The 23,857-nt window shown below is 48.0% G+C and overlaps 2 protein-coding genes across 2 annotated transcripts in view; one reads left to right on the top strand and one right to left on the bottom strand.

The window, feature by feature from the left end:
- Positions 1 to 9,006, bottom strand: part of LOC128831986 (ecto-ADP-ribosyltransferase 5-like) — a 41,293-nt gene extending 32,287 nt beyond the window's left edge. Inside the window, exon 1 of the mRNA XM_054018980.1 lies at positions 8,946 to 9,006. The gene's annotated coding sequence lies outside the window, so the exon portion shown is untranslated. The remainder of the gene's footprint in view (positions 1 to 8,945) is intronic.
- On the top strand, positions 6,355 to 18,874 carry LOC128843161 (ecto-ADP-ribosyltransferase 5-like). Its single transcript, XM_054039793.1, has 2 exons — positions 6,355 to 6,679; positions 18,339 to 18,874. The coding sequence occupies exons 1-2, from the start codon at positions 6,355 to 6,357 to the stop codon at positions 18,872 to 18,874; spliced, it is 861 nt and encodes a 286-aa protein (XP_053895768.1).
- The last annotated feature ends 4,983 nt before the right edge of the window (positions 18,875 to 23,857 follow it).

The following is a 23,857-nucleotide window of genomic DNA, read 5'->3' as shown; positions in this document are numbered from 1 at the left end:
TACATTTCATTACTAATTCAGGGCTAAGGCTGACAACCTGGTTGGGTAAGAAGATATGTCAGAAGGAAAGGGAACATCTGGAAAGAAAGAAAAGCTTGAAATGGTTTTGGATAACAGCTTGGCAGATTTTGTACAGAAGCATGATAATGGTCTCTGGAATTGTGGGAGCTTTACTGGTCCTGGACTGTTCCTGCAGCTCTTTAAGCAGATGGTAGCAATGCTAGTAGATAAAGAAATAAATCAGTTAAAGGCAGAAATAGAGGAGTTAGAGAAAGGAAAAAATTGAGAAAGACAAAGAAATATCCAGCCTGAGAGCAGCTCAGAGAGTGGCACTGCAGAAGCAGGGATGTGACAGCAAGAGAGAAAATAACAGGCTGGAGCACGAGATGTCTGGATTGAAACAATGGAGAGTGAAGGAATTGTTAGAACCTTACAAAAGGATTCCCAGGATAAGACGCAGGCAGATCATGGGAAATGTACGAGACAAGTTTGTGCTCTCACAGCCATGTTGGGAGAGCAGAAGGGAATATTGGCTGCAATTTGAGGGAGTCGTATCCTAGGAAGGGGCGGCAGGTTAGAGGAGGATCTTGACTCCTATCCTTCTCATTATTAGTATGAGAGGGATGATCCCTATTAGCTTCCTTTTCCCTTGGGCATTTCTGGGCAGTCCCTGTATGGTCCCTTACTTGAAACACTGGAAGATCTGCAGATGCCCATGCTCATAGCTCCCGTGATGAGAAAGATTGGTCCGCAAGGGGGTAACGAAAGAGGGGAAGAACGGGTAGAGGTCAGGCCCTTCACCCCGATGCAGCTAGAGCCGCAGGGAAATTGGTTGGTCCATTAACCCAAAGAACAGCCTTGGGATAGCTGGCACCCCCCGGTCTCACTCTGGCAGATGTGGCAGCAACTCCCACTCTTCTCTCGGAGTCAGGATAGGGCTTAGAGGTATGGGTTCCCCAGAATCTTTGGCCCTTGAAGCCCCACTTCTAGATTTGTTGTTGCTGTCTGTACTTTTCTTGGCTTAAGTTTTCCTTTCTTCCTAAATGGTTCTCCACACACATACCCCTCCTCCTCTTTCTCTCACTCCCCCCTCTCTGCTTCTTCTACCTCTCCCCGCCCCCCTTTCTGCTTCTTCTCTTTCCCCCCTCTCTCCCACTCCTTCTGTTTATTTCCCCCTCCTCTGCCGCTTTTTCCTTTTTGTGAGCTTTTTGTTTTGAAAGTTAAGGGTTAAAGTCACAGTTGGCTTTACTTTATTGAAAGTATTTTACTGTCCTTGAAGATATGGCTGCCAAGAAATAAGGAATGTGCTATTGATCCTGGAAAGCAGTTTTGAAAAAAGCAGTAAATTAACAAAAGAAGAATCAGGCCCAAAGACTGAAAAGTTTGTCTGCAGAAAGCAATCTTGTTTAAAGCAGTAGCCCTCCCAGATAAGCTAAAGGAAGGGGAGGAAGGAAAGAGAAGGGAGACAGACCTTATAGAAGTCGGAGCAGAGCCTCTGATCCCTGGCACGTGGAAATTTGGAGACGGCTCCTAAGCCTTGTCCACCCTGAAATTTTTGTTAAGACTGGCTGAGCACGTAGGGAAAACCCCGAGTGTGCCTCCTGTCACCTCCCTATAGGGAGGCTGGGTGCCCCTTGCCCTAGGCCCCCACCCTCAGCAGTGGCACATTTGGGTACCAAGGGGTGAGGGAAGTTCATGACTTATGTGAAGTTTGAAGGAGAGGCGTTTGGACAGAATTTGTTGTTAGTCCTTGATGAGTACTCAGAATGAATACCTGTTTGAATCTCTGGTTGGAGTTAGGACCTTACAGGGATTTCATGAGGCATGGAGTGTTGTTCTCTTTTGCAGGGACATTCTGTATCAGATAGGGAAGAGGAGAAATAATTTGGCTTAATTGATTTGTGAGGAGAAGGGATCCTGGGAATTAATGTCTTAAGAGAATTAAGAGTGTTAGTTGATTTTGCTAACAGGGTTCTATGGGAAACTCCTTCTGGCACATCCTGGGAACCAGTGAAGATTTTAGCAAGCTACCCGATAGAGGTCCTTATGGCATCTGAAGAACTAAGGTGGGCCATGTGGACTCCAGAAGTTCTAGCAATTGCAGAAAAATACCAGGAGATATGGGCCAAGAATAAAATAGTGTGGTAAAATTCAGGTAGAAATCCTAGATACAGGCCCCAGCCCCCCACTCCAGCAGCAGTACAGGTATCCAAGGGAGGCAGAAGCCAGCCTGAAAGAAACAATTTGTGGACTTTTGAGCCAAGGGGTTTTAGTGGAAGAGCAAAGCCCCAATAATGTTACCCTCTGGCTGGTCCTTAAAAGTGACGGCAGGACTTGGTAAGGGATTTTTGCCCATTAATTGGGTGTCCCACTGATAGCCTCCATTGTGGCTAAGGATCATAAGGTGATGGCCTCCACTGGGGTGGGGACACACACAGGGGTTTTCAGTTTTGGATTTGGCCAATGCTTTCTTTGCTATCCCTTCACATGGGGACAGCTATTATAAATTCGCTTTTACATTTCAAGGGAAGCAGTTGTGTTTTGCCAGGGTCACCATGGGTTGGAACAATGCCCCTATTATTTATCATGCCCCTATAGTCAATATGTGGAATTGGATGCCTGAAAGAGATTGTGTCATTTCTTATGTGGATGGCATACTGGTTTGCACTCAGACCAGGGTAAGAGAATTTGGAAGTATTGGATAGGATGTTACAAAAGATTCAGGAAGTTGGGTGGAATGGAATTGGGACCCTCTGCAGCAGGAAGCCATGGTCCAGTTAAAACAGGCCTTGGTCAGGCTCCAGTGTTAGCATATCCCCAATGGGACAGCTGTTTGTGAGGCAGCTGGCTACTGAAACGGGGATGAAAGCTGTACTGAGTCAGAACCATGGAACAGGGCTCTGCCCTGTGGCTTATGCCTCCAAAATTGTAAGTGAAGTAGAGAAGGGATTCACCCTCTGTAAAAAGGAGGGTTTGATACTAGTTTGGGCTTTGCAGCAGTGGGAATACCTGGTGGGATTGTCTTCTGTGTTATTGAAAACTGTCCATTCTTCAGTGAAATATGTACTTACTGGCAAGATGAATAATGGTCACGTGCCCAGCCCCAGCAAGCCCTAAGCAAATCAGGGCTGATGAATTTGCTGAGCGCCAAGTGGATGCTCAAAGCACAGTTAAAATTTTAAGAGCCCCTCCCAAGGAAAAAAGTTGGGTGGAAGAGGGACTTAGGCCTGGATGGGTCTGAGTAAAAGTTAATAATTTTAGTTTAAACATTTAAGTGATACCTCCCGCTATATAAGGAAGGAAAGAGTTTATTTTGCTTTGTGTTTTAGATTGATAAAGTTTTAGACAAGAGCACACTTACTTGTATCAATCTTTCATCAGCTAGAAGCGCTGTGTTCCTATTGATTTATTCCTGAAACCGCCTGGAGCAAAACAGTTACGTTACCACGGCTTTGGGTTTTAAGACTGCGGGTAACTGGGCTGGCATGGGGCTGCAGTGCACATGCTCAAAGGCAGAAACGTAGGAGCCTGGGAAATTGGTTACTGCGAAGATGTAGGTGCCAAGTGAGTTTATGGGCCTACAGGATTCATGTGCTGCTGAGTAGGGGCTTTGTGAATCCTGGGATTTAGGTGCCTAAAGTGGCAGCTAGCTAGGGATAGATGGATAGATATTAGCTGCCCTGGCAATCTCTGGGAAGAGATGAAAAACTTTCTGCTTTGTAGGCTCACCTAATGTTATGAACAGATCGTCTTGGTGGTTGTGTAAAAAGAGGGTGGCACTCAGGGATGTTTGCACTCTATGAAATAGTTGTGTTCAATGTATTTTATGATGTAGGTGTGGTCACAGTAAGTGGATTCTTTGTTTTCGCTACATAGGGTTTTAAATATTTCTGTAGCTTCCCTCCCTGTCCCGAAAACTTTTATCATTTCATAACAAATTAGAGCTCTAAAATCAACTGAACAGAAAATATTAGCCGTTTCATTCTCTGCACCAGATTCTACCCTCTGATATTATAATTTGCATTAAAAAGGGGCCTAGCGATCCTGTTAGGGCTTCCCCTCGCCCTTCCTTGGTTCTTGTCACGCAGACAGAAAGCAGAAGGCCAGAGTCCAAAGTGCAGGCAATGTGATGTTTATTGGAGTTAATCAAGCATAACCACAACTCTATATACCTGCAGAGCTTTTCCTGTCCTGCCCTCCTCTTTCTTAGCAGGCCTACTTATACCTGTAGTGCACTTCCCTGGTCCCATCCTTTGCAATTTATGGTCATGTTCTGTTTTGAAGGGTCATGAGTCTGGGGGCTTCAGTACCACCTTTTTTGTACCGCATGGGAGGGGGAGGTAGTGAGGTTGTGTTTCAGCCAGGGTCACTGTTTCTTTGGCTTTTAGTGTTTCTTATACTTTGCCCCCACCCTCCTGACTGGTTGCTTGACCTTGGCTTGGGAGAGGAGTTGTGCATTTGTATATCAAACTCCCACCATATCTAGCAACACTTTGACTCTGTTCCTTATCTTTCTTCATTGTACTAAAAACCCCCATCTGGCTGGGCAGAAGCAACCCACAGTGTCTTTGTTCCTTGCTCACACATTTTAGTAAGGATATGTAATGAGTGGGCATGATCGCCCGCCCTGATGGATGGGGAGAGAACCGCAACTGCCCCCTAGTGGGCATAACTGGGATTCCTGCGGCCGCCCCGCCGGAAGCAGAGGGGCAGGACAAGAACCGGAAATATAAAAGGCAGGCCCTCCAGCTCAGTTAGAGGAGAACTGCCAGAGGAGCAGGACGTCCCCTGCTGCTGGAGCTTGGAGCCGATGGAGGTCGCTACAGTGCCAGAGACCTGGAGAAACTGCTGGAGCAACCAGACACCATGTACTTGAGGAGCGGTTGGGGCTGCCGCTAGCCATTTACCCCACCGAGATGAATGACAACCCCGGAACCCAGATACCGCTGGACTGGGGTTGTAGGAATGAGTCCAGTCAAGCTGGTTCGGCTTTATTACTGACTGCAATGTGGCCAATGTGTTGCAGCTGGATTTCCCCGCTGACCACTCCACCACTGTTAGGGCCCTGGACTGGGATGCAGTGGAGTGGGTGGGCCTGCGTCCCCCTATCCCCTGCCACCCCACCATCAGGGGTGGCAGCCTGCCCACCTTTAGGCCAGTAGGCCTGCATTGGTCTGGCACCCACCCGAGCTAGGGTACCAGATGGTTTTGCTGACTCTCCCACCCAAGAGCTAATCTCCCCTAGACTGCTGTGTTGCTCTGCCTGACTGCAAGCCAGAGCCATTAACTGATTACAGTCCCATCCTGATTGAAGGCTCCAGGCCTATAGACTTGCTGCTACCCTGTACAACTGCAGGCCAGAACCATTAACTGTGTGCTTCCCCGCCCTGTCTGAGCATTGGGGCTACCAAACCCAATCGCAGCCTGGCTGGGACTGCAGGCACTGTTCCCTCTAAGCTGTGCGCATGTGCGTGTGCACACAGATCCTAAACCCCACGCACACGGTGAAATACCACGCGCACAAAAATTTTCACAGAAGCAACAACAATTTGCACAGAAGAAATTTTTTGCGCACATGGCCTTTCAAAAATTAGAGGGAATATTGACTGCAGGCTGGGGCATATTAACTGTCGGCTATTTCCCCGCTGAATGGAGTTGCTCCAGGAACATTGCAACAAGAGGGCTGTGTCTCCCTCCCTGACGGATGGGGAGAGAACTGCAACTACCATACACGTGGTGGAGAATGTGGGCAACACCCGCCCCCTGAGACAGAGGGGTACCACCCTTGTGCCTAGACAAAACTCTACCTGAGCATCGTTATGGAATTTGAACCATTAATGAAATCGTGGGCCAAAACCCAACAGCAACAGCAGGCCGCCCAACTCCAGCAACAGCAGCAGTTACTTCAGCAACTGGGGGCCCAGCAGCAGCTGCTCTGGGAGTTGGGGGCCCAGCAGCGGGACCAGCAGAGGCAATGTTTCCAACAACTGGCTGTCCTGCTACCCCACTCCCCTAGCCGTGGAGGAGCGGCAGTCCTGGTGGCCCCATGCTGCCACTACAGCTCACGAAAATGGGCCCAGAAGATGACCCTGAGGCATTTCTGATTGCTTTTGAGAGAGTTGCCTTGCCAGCTGGGTGGGCCCCAGAACAATGGGCCCTTTATTTGATGGGGGCCACCCAAGCCGCCTATCAGAGTCTTCCTAATGTGGAAGCCCACAACTATAGAGCAGTCAAGACTGCCATCTTGGATGCTCTGGACATTACCCCCAAAACATTTCAGTGTGGGTTTCAGGGAAAGACATATCCGCCAGGGGCATGACCTTGCATCGTGGCCCAGGAGCTTAAGGATGCCTGATGGAATGGCTCCAACCAGAGCGGCACACGGCCACCGAACTCTCCAAACAGGTGGTAGTTGAACAATTCGTTCACATCCTCCCGCCCCAAAGGAGGTCATGGGTCTTGCGGCACCAGCCCACCATCCTGGAGGTGGCTGTCAGCCTCATGGAGGACTTCTTAGCTGCTGAGACCCCGGCAGTGCCAGGGCCCATGGCCACAGTGTGGACTCCCCTCCCAACCACTGGAAAGCCCCCTGAGCCTCCAACTGCAACCCGCCTGGCCCCGGGCCGCAAAGACAGCTGGCACGATGGGAGCCCATCTCATTCTACCCTGAAGCCCCATGGTACACCGACCAAATGCGAAAGAGAATGAAGACCCCACGTAGAGAACATCCTGAGCACCCTCGGAACCCCAAGGTCCGAAGAAACCCCACCAAGATTGGGCCCTGTTTTAGTTGTGGCCACTTCGGACACCTCCAGAGGCAGTGCCCCACCATGGACTGCTTCTTTGGTGAAGTCAATGCTGGAGACACCCACTGTCACCCCAACCCCAAGGTGACTGTCCCTGATGGCCTTGAGTGGAGACAGGTAGATGCCTTAGTGGACTCCGGCTGTGGCTAGACTACGGTGCGGAGGTGCCTCGTCCCAGATAATGACCTGAGTCATGGCCCAATACGACTTCTCTGCATACACGGGGACATGAAGGCATATTCAAGCACTCAACTATCCCTCACGATTGATGGGCTAACCTGGCTGATGACTGTGGGAGTCACCACAAACCTCTCATGCCCCATCATCCTCAGGCAGGACTGGCCAGAATTTAACTAGGTCCCACATGCTTCGACCTTCAAAGCGCCACTTCTCTCCGGCCGCTGGCTGCGTGGCTGCCCCTGCTCCTCCTGAGTCCTCCGGCTCATGCTCACAGGGCCGCACCCTAACTCCCTCCCAGACCCTGCACCCCCAGCCCTGAGCCCCCTCCCACACCCTAACTCCCTCCCAGACCCTGCACCCCCAGCCCTGAGCCCCCTCCCACACCCTAACTCCCTCCCAGACCCTGCACCCCCACCCTGAGCCCCCTCCCACACCCTAACTCCCTCCCAGACCCTGCACCCCCACCCTGAGCCCCCTCCCACACCCTAACTCCCTCCCAGACCCTGCACCCCCAGCCCTGAGCCCCTCCCACACCCTAACTCCCTCCCAGACCCTGCACCCCCAGCCCTGAGCCCCTCCCACACCCTAACTCCCTCCCAGACCCTGCACCCCCAGCCCTGAGCCCCCTCCCACACCCTAACTCCCTCCCAGACCCTGCACCCCCAGCCCTGAGCCCCTCCCACACCCTAACTCCCTCCCAGACCCTGCACCCCACCCTGAGCCCCTCCCACACCCTAACTCCCTCCCAGACCCTGCACCCCCAGCCCTGAGCCCCAAGGGTAAGCCAGGGGCACCTCCCCACCACAGTACAGTATATAATGTCTTTTGTCTGCCCCCCAAAAATTTCCTTGGAACCTAACCCCCCCACACATTTACATTAAATCTTATGGGAAAATTGGATTTGTTTAACATTGTTTCACTTAAAGTTGCATTTTTCAGGAACATGACTACAGCGTTAAATGAGGAGTTACTGTTTTACCATCATTAACCGATCCCAACCCAGATTGTGGCCCCGTTGTGCTAGGGGCTGTACATAGGGAGGCTGTGCCAATCCCCAAAAGCTTACAATCTAGGGCAGACAAAGGCTGGTAGAAGAAAGCGAGGTAGAGTGACTTGTCCATTGTCACACACAGCAGACCAGGGGCAGAGCTGGGATGAAAGCCTGGGTCTCCTCACTCCCAGCCAGCTGCCTTATCCACTGGCCCACCCTCCCCCTCGGTTCCATAGGTACCGGACAGATGGAACTGCGGGCAGATTTGTATCATTGTCTAAACCAGTGTCTTTCAACGTTTCCACACTACTGTACCCCTTTCAGGAGTCTGATTTCTCTTCCATACCCCAAGTTTCACCTCACTTAAAAACTACTTGCTTACAAAATCAGACATAAACATACAAAAGTGACACAGCACACTAGTACTGAAATATTGCTTGTGGCACCTTAGAGACTAACAAATTTATTAGAGCATAAGCTCTAATGCATCCGAAGAAGTGGGCTGTAGTCCATGAAAGCTTATGCTCTAATAAATCTGTTAGTCTCTAAGGTGCCACAAGTACTCCTGCTCTTCTTTTTGCGGATACAGACTAACACGGCTGTTACTCTGAAACCTGAAATATTGCTGACTTTCTCATTTTTACCATATAATTATAGAATAAATCAATTGGAATATAAATATTGTACTTACATTTCAGTGTATGGTATATACAATGTATATGGTATATAGCCATATAAACAAGTCACTGTCGGTATGAAAGTTTAGTTTGTACTGACTTCTCTAGTGCTTTTTACGTAGCCTGTTGTAAAACTAGGCAAATATCTAGGTGAGTTGATGTATCTGCTGGAAGACCTCTGTGTACCCCCCAGGGGTAAACCACTGTACAGCCTGTTGTCTAGAGATGAATGCAGCAGAAATATCTGCAATTAGGTTAATGAAGAGTAAGAATTTAGTGATGTTACAATACCTGACTTCCCCAAGTGTCTCTGATTTCCTGCAGGCTGCTGACCCAAGCAAGAGATGACTTGCAATTGTAGTACTGTGAGCTGAGGGGTGAAAACATTATCTACTATATGTTCTTATCAGTTTAATCTGCAGTGTTTATAATGCAGGAAACAGCCTGACTTTATCTAAGAAACTTCCCTGCTGACTTTCACTTTCAGATTTAATGTTGTTGGTTTTTTTTAAAAAAGAAATAAGGGCCTAATCTAAATCTCAGCAAAGTCAATGGAAAGATCCCATTGATTTCAATGGGCTTTGGATCAGGCCTTTACAGACTCAAAAAGTTACTATGAGCTAGGGCCAGGGCTCCTGAGTATTCCCAGTGTCTCCTATTTCCAAATGTGTTCACAAAACTACCCCCGTTTTATCCTCTGTGCTTCCTGTTCTAGGGTTCTTTACCTCCCTGTCCCAGATGTTAAAGCCAAGCAAAAAAGACCCCAAACGCTCACATTCTTTAGGGGTAACAGCTTACTTAGATATCAAGTGAAATAATATATTACTAAAGTTTTTAACACTGGTATTAAAAGGTTGGATTTGATTGGGTTGAGTAAAAGTGCAAATGAATTAGAATTCCAGAAGGGAGCAGGTTGAGAATGTGGAGAGGGGAAAAATAACCATCCCAAAGGTATAAGGAAGCTTTCTCCCTATATTATGGATCCAAAGAACATGTTGAAATGGATAGCAGAGTACGCCCCTGTCAAGGCTGCTTCCCCACTTTGAACTTTAGGGTACAAATGTGGGGGCCTGCATGAAAACTTCTAAGCTTAACTACCAGCTTAGATCTGGTCCGCTGCCACCACTGCCAAATGTGCTAATTCCCTTCCCTGGGTAGCCTTGAGAGACTCTTCACCAATTCCCTGGTGAATACAGATCCAAACCCCTTGGATCTTAAAACAAGGAGAAATTAACCATCCCCCCTCCTTCCTCCCACCAACTCCTGGTGGATCAAGATCTAACCCCCTTGGATCTAAAAACAAGGAAAAATCAATCAGGTTCTTAAAAAGAAGGCTTTTAATTAAAGAAAAAGGTAAAAATCATCTCTGTAAAATCAGGATGGAAAATAACTTTACAGGATAATCAAACTTAAAGAGCTCAGAGGACTCCCCTCTAGCCTTAGGTTCAAAGTACAGCAAACAGAGATAAACACTCTAGTAAAAGGTACATTTACAAGTTGACAAACCAAAGATAAACTAACACGCCTTGCCTGGCTGTTTACTTACAAGTTTGAAATATGAGAGACTTGTTCAGAAAGATTTGGAGAACCTGGACTGATGTCTGGTCCCTCTCAGTCCCAAGAGCGAACAACCCCCAAAACAAAGAGCACAAACAAAAGCCTTCCCCCCTCCCCCCCAAGATTTGAAAGTATCTTGTCCCCTTATTGGTCCTTTGGGTCAGGTGTCAGCCAGGTTACCTGAGCTTCTTAACCCTTTACAGGTAAAAGGATTTTGGAGTCTCTGGCCAGGAGGGATTTTATAGTACTGTACACAGGAGAGCTGTTACCCTTCCCTTTATAGTTATGACACCCCCCCCAAATCACAGATAGTGTTGGACAGCCGGTTCCACACTGGCTGTGATTTCTTCCTGGAGCTCTAGGAGAAAACAGAGTTAATAAGACACATGCACCTTTAGACATACTACTGATTATATAAAAACTAACAATATGTTCCATTCCAAGAACAATTTTTAACCAGTTGACTCTGGGAAACTTTCCCAGGAGAGTGCATCAGCCACTTTGTTAGAAGCTCCTGAAATGTGTTGTATTTCAAAATCAAAATCTTGGAGAGCTAAACTCCACCGAAGAAGTTTTTGTTATTCCCCTTGGCGGTATGAAGCCACTGTAGCGCAGCATGGTCTGTTTGTAGTTGGAAACGCCGTCCCCAAACGTATGGGCGTAGCTTTTCCAGCGTGTACACAATGGCGTAGCATTCCTTTTCACTGATTGACCAGTGGCTTTCCCTCTCAGACAGTTTCTTGCTGAGAAACACAACAGGATGGAATTCGTGATCCGGTCCTTCCTGCATTAAAACTGCTCCCACGCCTCGCTCGGACGCATCTGTGGTTACTAGGAATGGTTTGTCAAAGTCTGGGGCCCTTAGCACAGGGTCAGACATGAGTGTCGCCTTAAGCTGGTTAAAGGCCTTTTGACACTCATCAGTCCACTGAACTGCATTAGGCTGTTTCTTTCTGGTTAGGTCTGTCAGTGGGGTGGCGATTTGGCTGTAGTGTGGTACAAATCGCCTATAATATCCGGCCAAGCCTAAGAAGGATTGGACCTGTTTCTCTGACTTTGGAACCAGCCACTTTTGAATAGCATCCACTTTGGCCTGTAGGGGATTTATAGTTCCTTCACCCACCTGGTGCCCCAGGTAAGTCACTCTGTTTTGGCCTATTTGACACTTTTTAGCCTTAACAGTTAGTCCTGCCTGCCTGATGCGCTCGAAGACTTTTTCCAGGTGCTCCAGGTGTTCTGCCCATGAATCAGAAAAAATGGCCACATCATCGAGGTAGGCAACTGCAGATTCTCCCAATCCCACTAGGAGACCATCTACAAGTCTTTGGAAGGTGGCGGGTGCATTTCGCAACCCGAAAGGGAGTACATTGAATTCATACACCCCTGCCTGGGTGACGAAGGCTGACCTTTCCTTAGCGGGTTCATCTAGTGGTACTTGCCAGTACCCTTTGGTTAAGTCTAAAGTAGAGATGAATTGGGCATGTCCCAATTTCTCCAATAGCTCATCTGTGCATGGCATTGGATAGTTGTCAGGACGAGTTACAGCATTTAGCTTACGGTAGTCCACGCAAAAGCGTATTTCCCCATCTGGTTTGGGAACTAGAACCACTGGAGATGCCCATGCACTGTTAAAGGGGCGGATTATACCCATCTGTAGCATGTCCTGGATCTCCTTTTGTATAGCAGTTTGGGCATGAGGTGACTCCCAGTAGGGTGGGGTTCTAATTGGGTGAGCATTACCTGTGTCAATGGAGTCGTATGCCCATTCGGTCCGTCCTGGAGTGGCTGAGAAAATTGGTGCAAAGCTTGTGCACAGCTCCTTGATCTGCTGTTGCTGCAGACGTCCAAGGGTCGCGGAGAGGTTCACCTCTTCCACACCACCATCCCTTTTTCGTTCGTAGTAGACACCTTCAGGCCACTCCACGTCATCTGTTTCCTGGGCTGTAAACTGGCAAACGTTTAATTCTCTGGAATAAAAGGGCTTAAGAGAATTAACATGGTATATATCTTAGGCTTTATGTTGGAGGTGGGGGAGGCTATGAGATAGTTAACAGCTCCTAGGCGCTCCTGTACCGTGAATGGTCCTTCCCACGACGCTTCCATTTTATGGGCCTGGAGCGCCTTTAAGACCATGACTTGGTCTCCTACTTTGAAGGACCATTCTCTGGAATGTTTATCATACCAGGCCTTTTGCTCTTCCTGAGCATCCTTTAGGTTTTCATTAGCAAGGGCTAAAGAGTGTCGGAGGGTGCTTTGTAGGTTGCTTACAAAGTCTAGAATGTTAGTTCCTGGAGAAGGCGTAAACCCCTCCCATTGCTGCTTCACCAACTGTAATGGCCCCTTAACCTCGCGGCCATACACAAGTTCAAATGGTGAAAACCCTAAACTGGGATGTGGTACAGCCCTGTAGGCAAAAAGCAACTGCTGCAACACTAGGTCCCAATCATTGGAGTGTTCATTTACGAATTTACATATCATGGTCCCCAAAGTTCCATTAAACCTCTCCACCAGGCCATTGGTTTCATGGTGGTAAGGGGTGGCAACCAAGTGATTCACCCCATGAGCTTCCCACAGGTTTTTCATGGTCCCTGCCAGGAAATTAGTCCCGAATCTGTAAGGATGTTGGAGGGCCAACCTACCCTGGCGAAAATGTCTGATAATGCCTGGCACACACTTTTAGCCCTGGTGTTGCTTAAGGGTACTGCTTCCGGCCATCGGGTAGCAAAATCCATGAAAGTCAGTATGTACTGCTTTCCTCTGGATGTCTTCTTTGGGAAAGGACCCAGAATATCTACAGCTACGCGCTGAAATGGGACCTCAATTATGGGTAGTGGCTGGAGAGGGGCTTTGACCTGGTCTTGGGGCTTTCCCACTCGTTGGCACACTTCACAAGACCGGACATAATTAGCAACGTCCTTGCCCATTCCCTCCCAGTGGAAGGACTTCCCCAACCGGTCTTTGGTTCTGTTCACCCCAGAATGGCCACTGGGATGATCATGGGCTAAGCTCAAGAGCTTTACCCGATACTTAGTGGGAACTACCAACTGTCTTTGAGGATGCCAGTCTTCCTGGTGCCCTCCAGAGTCTCCTTGTATAAAAGTCCTTGTTCTACAACAAACCGAGATCGGTTAGAAGAGCTGAGAGGCGGTGGGGTGCTCCGCGCCGCCGCCCAAGCTTTCTGAAGGCTGTCATCTGCTTCCTGCTTGGCCTGGAACTGTTCCCTTGATGCTGGAGACATCAGTTCCTCCTTGGACTGTGGACTTGGGCTTGGTCCCTCTGGAAGCGATGCAGGTGCTGGGGCTGTTTCCGTTGACTGAGAACCGCTGTCCGCTGGTGCACTATGTTGTATTTCAGGCTCTGGCTGAGCCTCTTGGGTAGGGTTATCGGCTGCTTCTGCCAGTTCAGGCTCACTGGTGCCCTCTGGCGTTGGAGTTGTAGACGGGTTTGCAAGCGTTGGACTCAGTGCTGGCAATGGTTCTGGTGCTGGTTGCGTTGCCAGTTCTGGTTCTGGGACTGGCTTTGGCTGGGTCTCTGGGATTGGATCCACTACAGCTGTTGCAGTCGTTGGCAGGGGATCCGGTTCCACCGCCTTTGTCTGGGTCTCTGGTAACACAGACGGGGCCCTGGTGGACGGCTCAGGAACAGGGATGGGGGTGAAAGCTTGCTTAGCCTGGCTGCGGGTGACTATTCCCACCCTCTTGGCTAGCTTCACATGGTTGGCCAAGTCTTCCCCCAGCAGCATGGGGATGGGATAATTGTCATAGACTGCAAAAGTCCACATTCCTGACCAGCCCTTGTACTGGACATGCAACTTGGCTGTAGGCAAGGCTACAGACTGTGACAATAAGGGTTGAATTGTCACTGGAGCCTCCAGGTTGATGAGTTTGGGGTCCATTAGGGATTGGTGGATAGTCAACACTTGTGCCCCAGTGTCCCTCCAAGCGATAACCTTCTTTCCTCCCACTCTCAAGGTTTCCCTTCGCTCCGAGGGTATGAGAGAGGCATCTGGGTCTGGGGATCTTTGGTGTGATTGGGGTGTAATGAACTGTAATCGGTTGGGGTTCTTGGGGCAGTGAGCCTTTATATGTCCCAAAAAGAAGAACAGGAGTACTTGTGGCACCTTAGAGACTAACAAATTTATTAGAGCATAAGCTTTCGTGGCTGTAGTCCACGAAAGCTTATGCTCTAATAAATTTGTTAGTCTCTAAGGTGCCACAAGTACTCCTGTTCTTCTTTTTGCGGATACAGACTAACACGGCTGTTACTCTGAAACTTTATATGTCCCAGTTCATTACATTTAATGCTCCAGCAGCAGCAGCAGTTACAAATAATGCCCATCCAACAGCTGACCCAGGAACTGTCTGTCCAGCAACAGCAGCTCATACGCCACATGGTGGCCCTTTTGTGACCTCCCACAATGACTGGGTCTTCTGCTGGGGGCCGATGGATGTAGCTCTGGTGACTCCAGCCATACTGATCCAATGAAGCTGGGTTCCGAAGATGACCCAGATGCTTTCCTTGAGATGTTTGAATGGGCAGTGGTGGAAGTGCAGTGGCTGCCGGAACATTGGGTGGTCCTGGTGGCCCCATATTTGACCTCGGCAGCCCAGGTCAACCATGGTAGCCTGGATCCCGAAGTGGAGCAGAATTATCCACAAATCTAAGTTGCCGTTTTGGACCATTTAGAGATCTTTGAAAAGACCTTCTGCCAGCACCTCCAGGAACAGACGTATCCCCTCTGAGCCCAGCCCTCGGGTGGAGTACAGAAGCTGCAGGACTCCTGCTAGTGGTGTCTCAAACCAGAAGCCAGGATGGGTCCAAGTGGCTGAAAGAGTCCTACTAGAACAGTATGCCTGGATACTCCCCGCTGGGAATAGGGGCTGCATCTTACGTCACTGGCCTGGATGGTGTTTAGTTGGGGGGTGTTTTTCCACACTCTATTTGTTATGTAGTTCAAGCAGCACAGGCCAAGCCTGCAGTGCTGTAAATAAAGTGTGTTTCTTTTGCACTGCGCGGTCCCTTTACAAAACCAGTCATGGTCTCACTAATTCCGTAAACACAGGTATTTTGAGAACCCCTGGTCTAGACATACACCCTTGCATTTGACTGTGTTAAACTGTGTATTATTTGATAGTGCCAAGCTTGCCAAGTGATCCATATAACTCTGTATCAGTGACCTGTCTTTGCTTTTGTTGTTTATCACCAGGGATCCTAGTTTTCCGTGATACAAAAACAATTTTTTGGATAAAAAAAACATAAAAATCCATGTTTTTCTGCAGTTAAAATGAAACACTGAATTTTAAGTTTTCCTAGCCACAATATATATAGGTATCAGTTGAACACAAGGTTTTATTGATATATTTACAATTTTTAAGAAGTTCAAAGCCTACCAGTGCCAGCCATTTTTATAATAAAATAAAATTAATGGAATTGCAATTTGTCTTTCTTACATATACCAAATACTTGTATGTCTGTCAGCCCTGGGCGGAGGGGTTCGAGCTTCATCTGAAGCCTAAGCCCCACTGCCCAGGGCTGACAGCCCAAGCCCTGCCGCACAGTGTTTGTAATATCACTTTTCATAGCAGACTTAGTAGCTAGCTAGTCTTTTTTTTTTTAAAGCAACTGAAAAAGCAAAAGAAACAAGAAAAAAAAGACAATATGCAAAGCACCTTATTTGTGTTTCTATTCTGTTTAGGTCCAGTAAAGCATAGAGACAACTGTACATTATTTTTATTATTGAGTCTGCAAAAAAAAAACACCCACATAAATAAATGACAATGATTTGGACATGTATATGTGCATATTTATTTGTTTCCCCCCAAACTTAATTAAGTATTTTAGGAAAAATTGTCAGAGCGGCCACCATCAAGAATTGGTGGCCTCGCTCTGTGGCCACCAAAAAATTTGTTGTGAGAACCCCTGGTCTAGAGATTCTATGACACTGGGAGGCAGGAGGGTTCCTGGCCAGGTGGTGCTGTTCACAGAGTGATTTGCAGCTCTGGCAAGGTTGGGAAAATACCTGAGCCTGGGGGTCTCTCACGTGGGCTCTGGTCAGGGATAGTCTGTTGCCGCATGCCTGAAAGCTGAGTCCCTGCAGGCTGAGTTGAAAAGGTAAATCAGGGCAGCTGAGTTGTTGCCGCATGTCTGAGGGATGACTCACTGTGGCTGTCTTGGAGGGGCAGTTGGGTGGGCAGCCCTGGTTTGGCTGCAGGTTTGCCCTACATCACCCCCCCACCCCCAAGAGTGCTTCCAAGGGTCCCTGGACTGGACTTGTTGTGATGAGACTTGTGGAACTCATGGAGCAGGTTGGGGGAATGGATGTTGCTCATTGGCTTCCAGGAGCGCTTCTCCAGTCGTAACCTTCCCAATTTACAAGGTACAGGATCTTCCCTTGGAGGATGTTTGGAATTGAGGATTTAACTCACAAGGTACTCTTCCTGACCCTACAGCATGACCAAGAAGCAGGATAGTGCCTGGGTTCTATGGGGAAATGTGTTCTCAGTGTAGGGTTTTAGAAGCAAGACATGGAATTACAGGATAGACTCTAAGGGATTGAGAGAGCTGGAGCTCAAAGGTGATAGGATCAATTTGTCGCCAAATCCGATACAGATATTCATCCATGCTGGGTCAGACAGCCAAGGCTGGTCAGTGGCTGTATAGGCAGGTGCCTAAGCATCTGTTGGTAGAATGATTGAAATATAATCGTCACTTGAGAGCCAGTGTCAAGCACGGCTTTACACTCCGCCCCCTCAATCCTCAACGTGACCTCTGCTCGAGGCCCTATCAGTCCTGCGAGGATCCCAGCTGGACAGTCTTTTCCAGGGGAGCCTTCAAATCCTGTGGGTCTGGATGGACCCTGTCCCCAGTCCCTTCGGGAGTTCCTCGACCCCTCCCACCTGACTCTCAGTGTTCCATACGCTAAGGAGGGATTTTCTTCATTACGGCACTTAGCAGCACAGTGTCCATCCTGACCACACCGATAGCAGAATTGTCTTTTCCCGCTTCGCCCAGGTGGGATGGTGGCTCTAAATGCTGACTTCTCCATTGCCACAGTCAGAGGCTCCTTATGCCTCAAAGTCTTAGCTTGGTCAATGGTGCTTTGCAGCTCAGCTATCCATTCTGTCAGGGCCTGCATTTGTTGGGCAAATTCCTCTCTGGTGCTCACCATCAGAGCACTGGTTGTTCAAACGCCTCTTCCCCGGGTATTGGGATGAGGCTGCCAGAAAATGACCTTAACTTACAATAGGAGCTTGAAGTAGCATGGGAGAACACAACCTTTTTGAATGCTCACCCCAGTGCTTTTGCCCAATTCTCAGCCAAGGCTGCAGCCCCTGAACTAGGGGCTGCTGGGTCAGGGGCCAACAAACCTGACATATAAACACAATTGTTTTCCCAACTTAGTGAATCACTCAAAATGTGCTTGCAAGGGGCACTGACCCAGTATCCCGAACGAGCCCCCCAAAATGTAACCCTTCTGCCAGGTGGAGCCAGCAGCAACCAGGGCCCGGTTCAGTATCTAGGGGGTCCTTTCCATCAATACAACACAGAACGGGCTCGAGCCCCCACCCAGTAACCTGGGAAATTTACACACCACCCCCAGGCACCTCTGAGAAGCAAAACTTCCCCACTCGCAAGCACAGAGTCTGAGTGTAGAAAAGAAACTTTTAATAAAAGGAGGGAAGTAACTTGCCGTTAATTTGGGAAAACATCACAAATGGGGTTCATAAACATAAACCAATAGGAAAAGACCCACCCCCATGTAAGTTGGGCAGTGTCCTTTTTCCCCTCGGGTTCTCAAATCCAGCAACCCAAAAGTCCCTGTCACTTGCCCGACCCTTCCCTGCACCCCACTCACAGTTGCTGTCCTTGGTCAGTGCAGATCCAGAGTTCAGAGGTGCATCTGCAGAGTTCACCTCCTCCCTGACCCCCCGGTGGGGTAAAGAGGTACCTTACTCACTCCGCTGCTTGGGCACTCGCTCACTGCCCCTCTCTGCCAGCCGTCCTGCTGGCCGCTCATCCCACTTCTTCGCCGCACCAGCCACTCATTCACAAGCTGACTGTCAGTCACCTTCTGCTGCCACCCTCTCTGCTGTGACCTCTGCACATCAGTCTCTTATTAATTTTTAGCTCCTTGCAGGCTGAGCAGAAACACAATCCTACCACAACTGACGAGAGCCCTGCAGCTCTTACGGGCTGACTGTGGCCACCTGTTCAGACGCCAGCTGTTCCGGGGAGTCCGATCCATCCGCTTCGAGCCCAGCGGGGCAGGTATGTTCCGGTTCGGACAGTTCACCTCTTCCTCGCTGGACGTGGCTTTAGCTCGGAGTTACGGCAACGCCACGTTCTTCACCCTGCGCTCCTGCTTCGGCGTCCTCATCGAGTCGTTCTCCGCCATCCCTTCCGAGCGAGAAGTGCTGATCCCCGGGAGCGAAGTGTTCAACGTCTCCAGCTTCTCCCGGGAGGGGAACCGCAGCGTCTTCTTCCTGCACAGCATGAACCGGACCTGCAGCCATTACAACTGCGCCTACCTTGGGGGTGAGTGCCGGCCCGCGTTGGAACGGGAGCAAGCCAGGCTCGGCCACCTCGGAACGGGGACAAGCCAATCGCAGAGGAAGCCGTTAAATGGGTGGCTCAGATGTGACCCACATCTTAGGTTAATCTAATTTATTTCCTAAGGGTAAAACTGGAGAAGCTGGTCAAGGAGTCTGAGAGAGCCTCCTCCCTCTAGCCTTCATCAGACGCACCTGGCCTGGTTCTGAGTGCTCGCTATTTATTATTTGTATTATCTGCCTGTTAGCCCCAGGCACGGCCCAGGGCCCCTGGTGCTAGGTGCTGGACAAACACGGTCCCTGCCCCCAGGAGCTTACGGATGGAAAGAGATGGGCAGGGGAGCCCAAGGAAACAATGAGACAGCACGGTCAGTGGGATCGGGTAGGGGCACAGCGCCCCGGCAGCCTCGCAGAGCTGTAGTTCTTTGCAGCCGTCATGGCAAGGGAGAGTTTTAAGGAGGGATTTGAAGGAGGAGGATGGGAACATTTTGTGGGTGTTGAGGGGAAGCTCAGCCAGTCGTGAAGGGAGCAGAGGAGAAAGCAGGAAGGGGCTGGTTTGAAAATGTAACGACGGAGGCTGGGTTCATGGGCTGACCAGAGAGGGGAGCTGACACCTCCATAGCGAATGAGAGATGATGGGTCGCGGGGGGGGATCGAGCATGACTGGCCTTGAAAGCGAAGACAAGCAGCTGATGTCTGATGGGATAGAGATTCCACTGAGGAGTCACTCTTGATTCACACAGGTGCAAGTGAGAGCGTCACTCCTGATTCACACAGGTGCAAGTGAGAGCAAAGCATATAACCCACTTCAGTTCCCTGGCACACGTCCCTCTCTCTAACAGGACCCTTCCATGATGCTAATATTTAAGATGCAGGTTCTGGTGACATCTACTGGCAGCCCTGAGCATTGCACTAGAACAATGTAGCAAGAGTTCTCCTCAGTGTTACACTGTCCCAGCTGAGGCATGGTACCAGCCGGAAAGACAGATATTTGGCCTTCTTGACTTTTGTGACCCTCTCGCTATCCCTGTGATCAGGGCTGGAAGGACAATATAAGGCATAAAAGCTATTTTACTAGACAGACAAATAATTCCTCCCTCTCCTTTTTCTGCATCTACTCTGGAGTGCAGACAGGCCCTTGCCATCTGTCTGTGGTGCATGGAGTTATTCCTGCTTGTATATATTTCATGGGAGTTGCTCAGTGGGGCTGTTCTGATACCTTCCCTGAACTGGGGACATGGAATCCCCTAGAGATCTAGCACCTAAGGTGCAAAGCTGACATTTGTCCATGCCAGTCTTGGAAAATTCCACCCTGGAGGAGATGACTGTTTAACGGAAGTGTCTGTTTGTGTTTTAGGAGAGAAGTCCCAAGAATGCACTGACAACACTGGTAAAAATCTCCTTTCCATTCTGATCTCTGGCAGTCCCAAGGATGGGCCAGATGCTTTTAGTCTGATACATTACTTAAAACATCTAACAGTGGATCACCAATTAAATATGAGTCAGCAATGTGATGCTGCTGCTGCACAAAAGCTAATATCCTTCTGGTGTCTATTAACAGGAGTGTGGTATGTAAGACACAGGAGGTAATTATCCTGCTCAATTGGCAATGGTGAGCCTCAACTACAGTATTGTGTCCAATTCTGGGCACTACACTTTGGGGAAGATGTGGCGATATTGGAGAGGGTCCCAAGGAGAGCAACGAAAATGATCAAAGGTTTAGAAAACCTGAGCTGTGAGGAAAAGTTTAAAAAAACTGGGCATGTTTAGTCTTCAGAAAAGTGGACCGAGGGGGACCTGAGAACAGTCTTCAGATCTGTTAAGGGCTGTTATAAAGAGGATGGTGATCCATTGTTCTCCGTGTCCACTGAAGGTAGGACAAGCAGCAATGGGCTTAATCTGCAGCAAGGGAGACTTAGGTTAGATATTAGGAAAAACTTTCTAACTCTATAAGAAACCTCCCTGCTGACTTTCATGTTCATATTTAATGATTTAATTTCAGGTTAGTTAAACAGAAATTAAAGGGTACAGTGTAAAAGTGAAATCTCTGCAGGCTGTGTGGAAACTTTTAAAGATACCATAATAGAGGCTCAACTTAAATGTATACCCCAATTTAAAAAACATAATAAGAGAACCAAAAAAGTTCCACCGTGGTTAAACAACAAAGTAAAAGAAGCAGTGAGAGGCAAAAAGGCATCCTTTAAAAAGTGGAAGTTAAATCCTAGTGAAGAAAATAGAAAGGAGCATAAGTACTGGCAAATGAAGTATAAAAATACGATGAGGAAGGCTAAAAAATAATTTTGAGGAACAGCTAGCCAAAGACAAAAAAGGAATAGCAAATTTTTTTTAAGTACATCAGAAGCAGGAAACCTGCTAAACAATCAGTGGGGGCCACTGGACGATCGAGGTGCTAAAGGAGCACTCAAGGACGATAAGGCTATTGCGGAGAAACTAAATTAATTTTATGCGTCGGTCTTCACAGCTGAGGATGTGAGGGAGATTCCCAATCCTGAGCCATTCTTTTTAGGGGACAGATCTGAGGAACTGTCCCAGATTGAGGTGTCATTAGAGGAGGTTTTGGAACAAATTGATAAATTAAACAGCAATAAGTCACCAGGACCAGATGGGATTCACCCAAGATTTCTGAAGGAACTCAAATGTGAAATTGCAGAACTACTAACTGTAGTCTGTAACCTAGCATTTAAATCAGCTTCTGTTCCACATGACTGGAAGATAGCTAATGTGACGCAAATTTTTAAAAATGGTTCCAGAGGTGATCCTGGCAAATACAGGCCTGTAAGCCTGACTTCAATATCGCTGGTTGAAACTATAATAAAGAACAATATTGTCAGACACATAGATGAACATAATTTGTTGTAGAAGATTCAACATGGTTTTGTAAAGGGAAATCATGCCTTACAAATCTACTAGAATTCTTTGAGGGGGTGAACAAGCATGTGGACCAAGGGGATCCAGTGGATATAGTGTACTTAGATTTTCAGAAAGCCTTTGGCAAGGTCCCTCACCAAAGGCTCTTACGCACAGTAAGCTGCCACGGGATAAGAGGGAAGGAGCTGTCATGGATTGGTAACTGGTTAAAGGATAGGAAACAAAGGGTAGGTATAAATGGTCAGTTTTCAGAATGGAGAGAGGTAAACAGTGGTGTCCCCCCTGGGTCTGTTCTGGGACCAGTCCTATTAAACATATTCATAAATGATCTGGAAAAAGGGGTAAACAGTGAGGTGGCAAAATTTGCAGATGATACAAAATTACTAAAGATAGTTAAGACCCAGGCAGACTGCGAAGATCTACAAAAGGATCTCTCAAAGCTGAGTGACTGGGCAACAAAATGGCAGATGAAATTTAATGGTGATAAATTCAAAGTAATGCACATTGGAAAACATAATCCCAACTATACATATAAAATGATGGAGTCTAAATTAGCTGTTACCACTCAAGAGAGAGATCTTGGAGTCATTGTGGATAATTCTCTGAAAACATCCACTCAGTGTGCAGCGGCAGTCAAAAAACCGAACAGAATGCTGGAAATAATTAAGAAAGGGATAGATAATAGGGCGGAAAATATCATGTTGCCTCTATATAAATCCATGGTACGCCCACATCTTGAATACTGCGTGAAGATGTGGTCGCCCCATCTCAAAAAAGATATATTGGAATTGGAAAAGGTTGAGAAAAGGGCAACAAAAATGATTAGGGGTATGGAACAACTTCCGTATGAGGAGAGATTCATAAGACTGGGACTTTTCAGCTTGGAAAAGAGACGGCTAAGGGGAGATAAGATTGAGGTCTATAAAATCATGACTGGTGTAGAAAAAGTAGATAAGGAAGTGTTATTTACTACTTCTCATAACACAAGAATTAGGGGTCACCAAATAAAATTAATAGGCAGCAGATTTAAAACAAACATAAGGAAGTATTTCTTCACACACCGCACAGTCTACCTGTGGAACTCCTTGCCAGAGGATGTTGTGAAGGCCAAGACCACAACAGGGTTCAAAAAAGAACTAGATAAATTCATGGAGGATAGGTCCATCAATGGGTATTAGCCAGGATGGGCAGGAATGACGGCCCTAGCCTCTATTTGCCAGAAGCTGGGAATAGGTGACAGGGGATGGATCACTTGGTGATGACCTGTTCTGTTCATTCCCTGTGGGGAACCTGGCACTAGCCACTGTCAGTAGACAGGATACTGGGCTAGATGGACCCTTGGTCTGACCCAGTAGAGCCATTCTTATGTTCTTATGTTAATGTTTGGGTGGGTTTTTTGTTTTGTTTGTTTGTTTTTAAAGAAATAAGGGCCTGAGCTAAATCCCACTGAACCCAATGAAAAGACTCTCATTGATTTCAATGGGCTTTGGATCAGGCTTGTTCAGAGTCAAAAAGTTAATGTGAGCTAGGGCCAGGGCTCCTGAGTATTCCCAATAACACATGTTCCCAAACTTATCCACAAAACTACCCCCGTTTTATCCTCTGTGCTTCCTGTTCTAGGGTTCTTTACCTCCCTGAACCAGATGTTAAAGCCAAACAAAAAAGACCCCAAACGCTGAAGTTCTTTAGGGGCAACAGCTTACTTAGAAATCAAGTGAAATAACATATTAATAAAGTTTTAAACACTGGTACTAAGAGGTTGGATTTGCTTCAGTTGAGTAAAGTGCAAATGATTTAGAATTCCAGAAGGGAGCGGGTTGAGAATGAGGGGAGGGGAAAAATAACCACCCCAAAGGGATAAGGAAGCTTTCTCTGTACATTATGAATCCAGAGAATATGTTGAAATGGATAGCAGAGCATGCCTCCCAGCTCCAGCAGCAGCAGTTGTTACAAATAATGCCCAATCAGCAGCTGACCCAGGAACGGTCTGTCCAGCAACAGCAGCTCATACGCCACATGGTGGCCCTTTTGCGACATCCCACAAAGACTGGGTCTTCTGCTGGGGGCCAATGGCTGTAGCTCTGGTGACCTCAGCCATACCGATCCAATGAAGATAGGTTCTAAAGATGACCGAGATGCCTTCCTTGCGATGTGTGAATGGGCAGTGGTAGTAGTGCAGTGGCTGCCAGAACACTAGGTGGTCCTAGT

The sequence above is a fragment of the Malaclemys terrapin genome, chromosome 1 (assembly GCF_027887155.1).
Source record: "Malaclemys terrapin pileata isolate rMalTer1 chromosome 1, rMalTer1.hap1, whole genome shotgun sequence".
Lineage (NCBI taxonomy): Eukaryota > Metazoa > Chordata > Testudines > Emydidae > Malaclemys > Malaclemys terrapin.
The sequence above is the reverse complement of the archived record's forward strand: the minus strand, read 5'-3'. Positions and strand labels throughout refer to the sequence as shown.

Excerpts from the sequence above, each read along its gene's own strand:
- LOC128843161 (XM_054039793.1), top strand. The coding sequence starts at position 6,355 with ATGGAATGGCTCCAACCAGAGCGGCACACGGCCACCGAACTCTCCAAA. Across the intron at positions 6,680-18,338 it reads TTCTACCCTGAAGCCCCATG|CTCCTTGCAGGCTGAGCAGA; the intron begins GTACACCGACCA and ends ATTAATTTTTAG.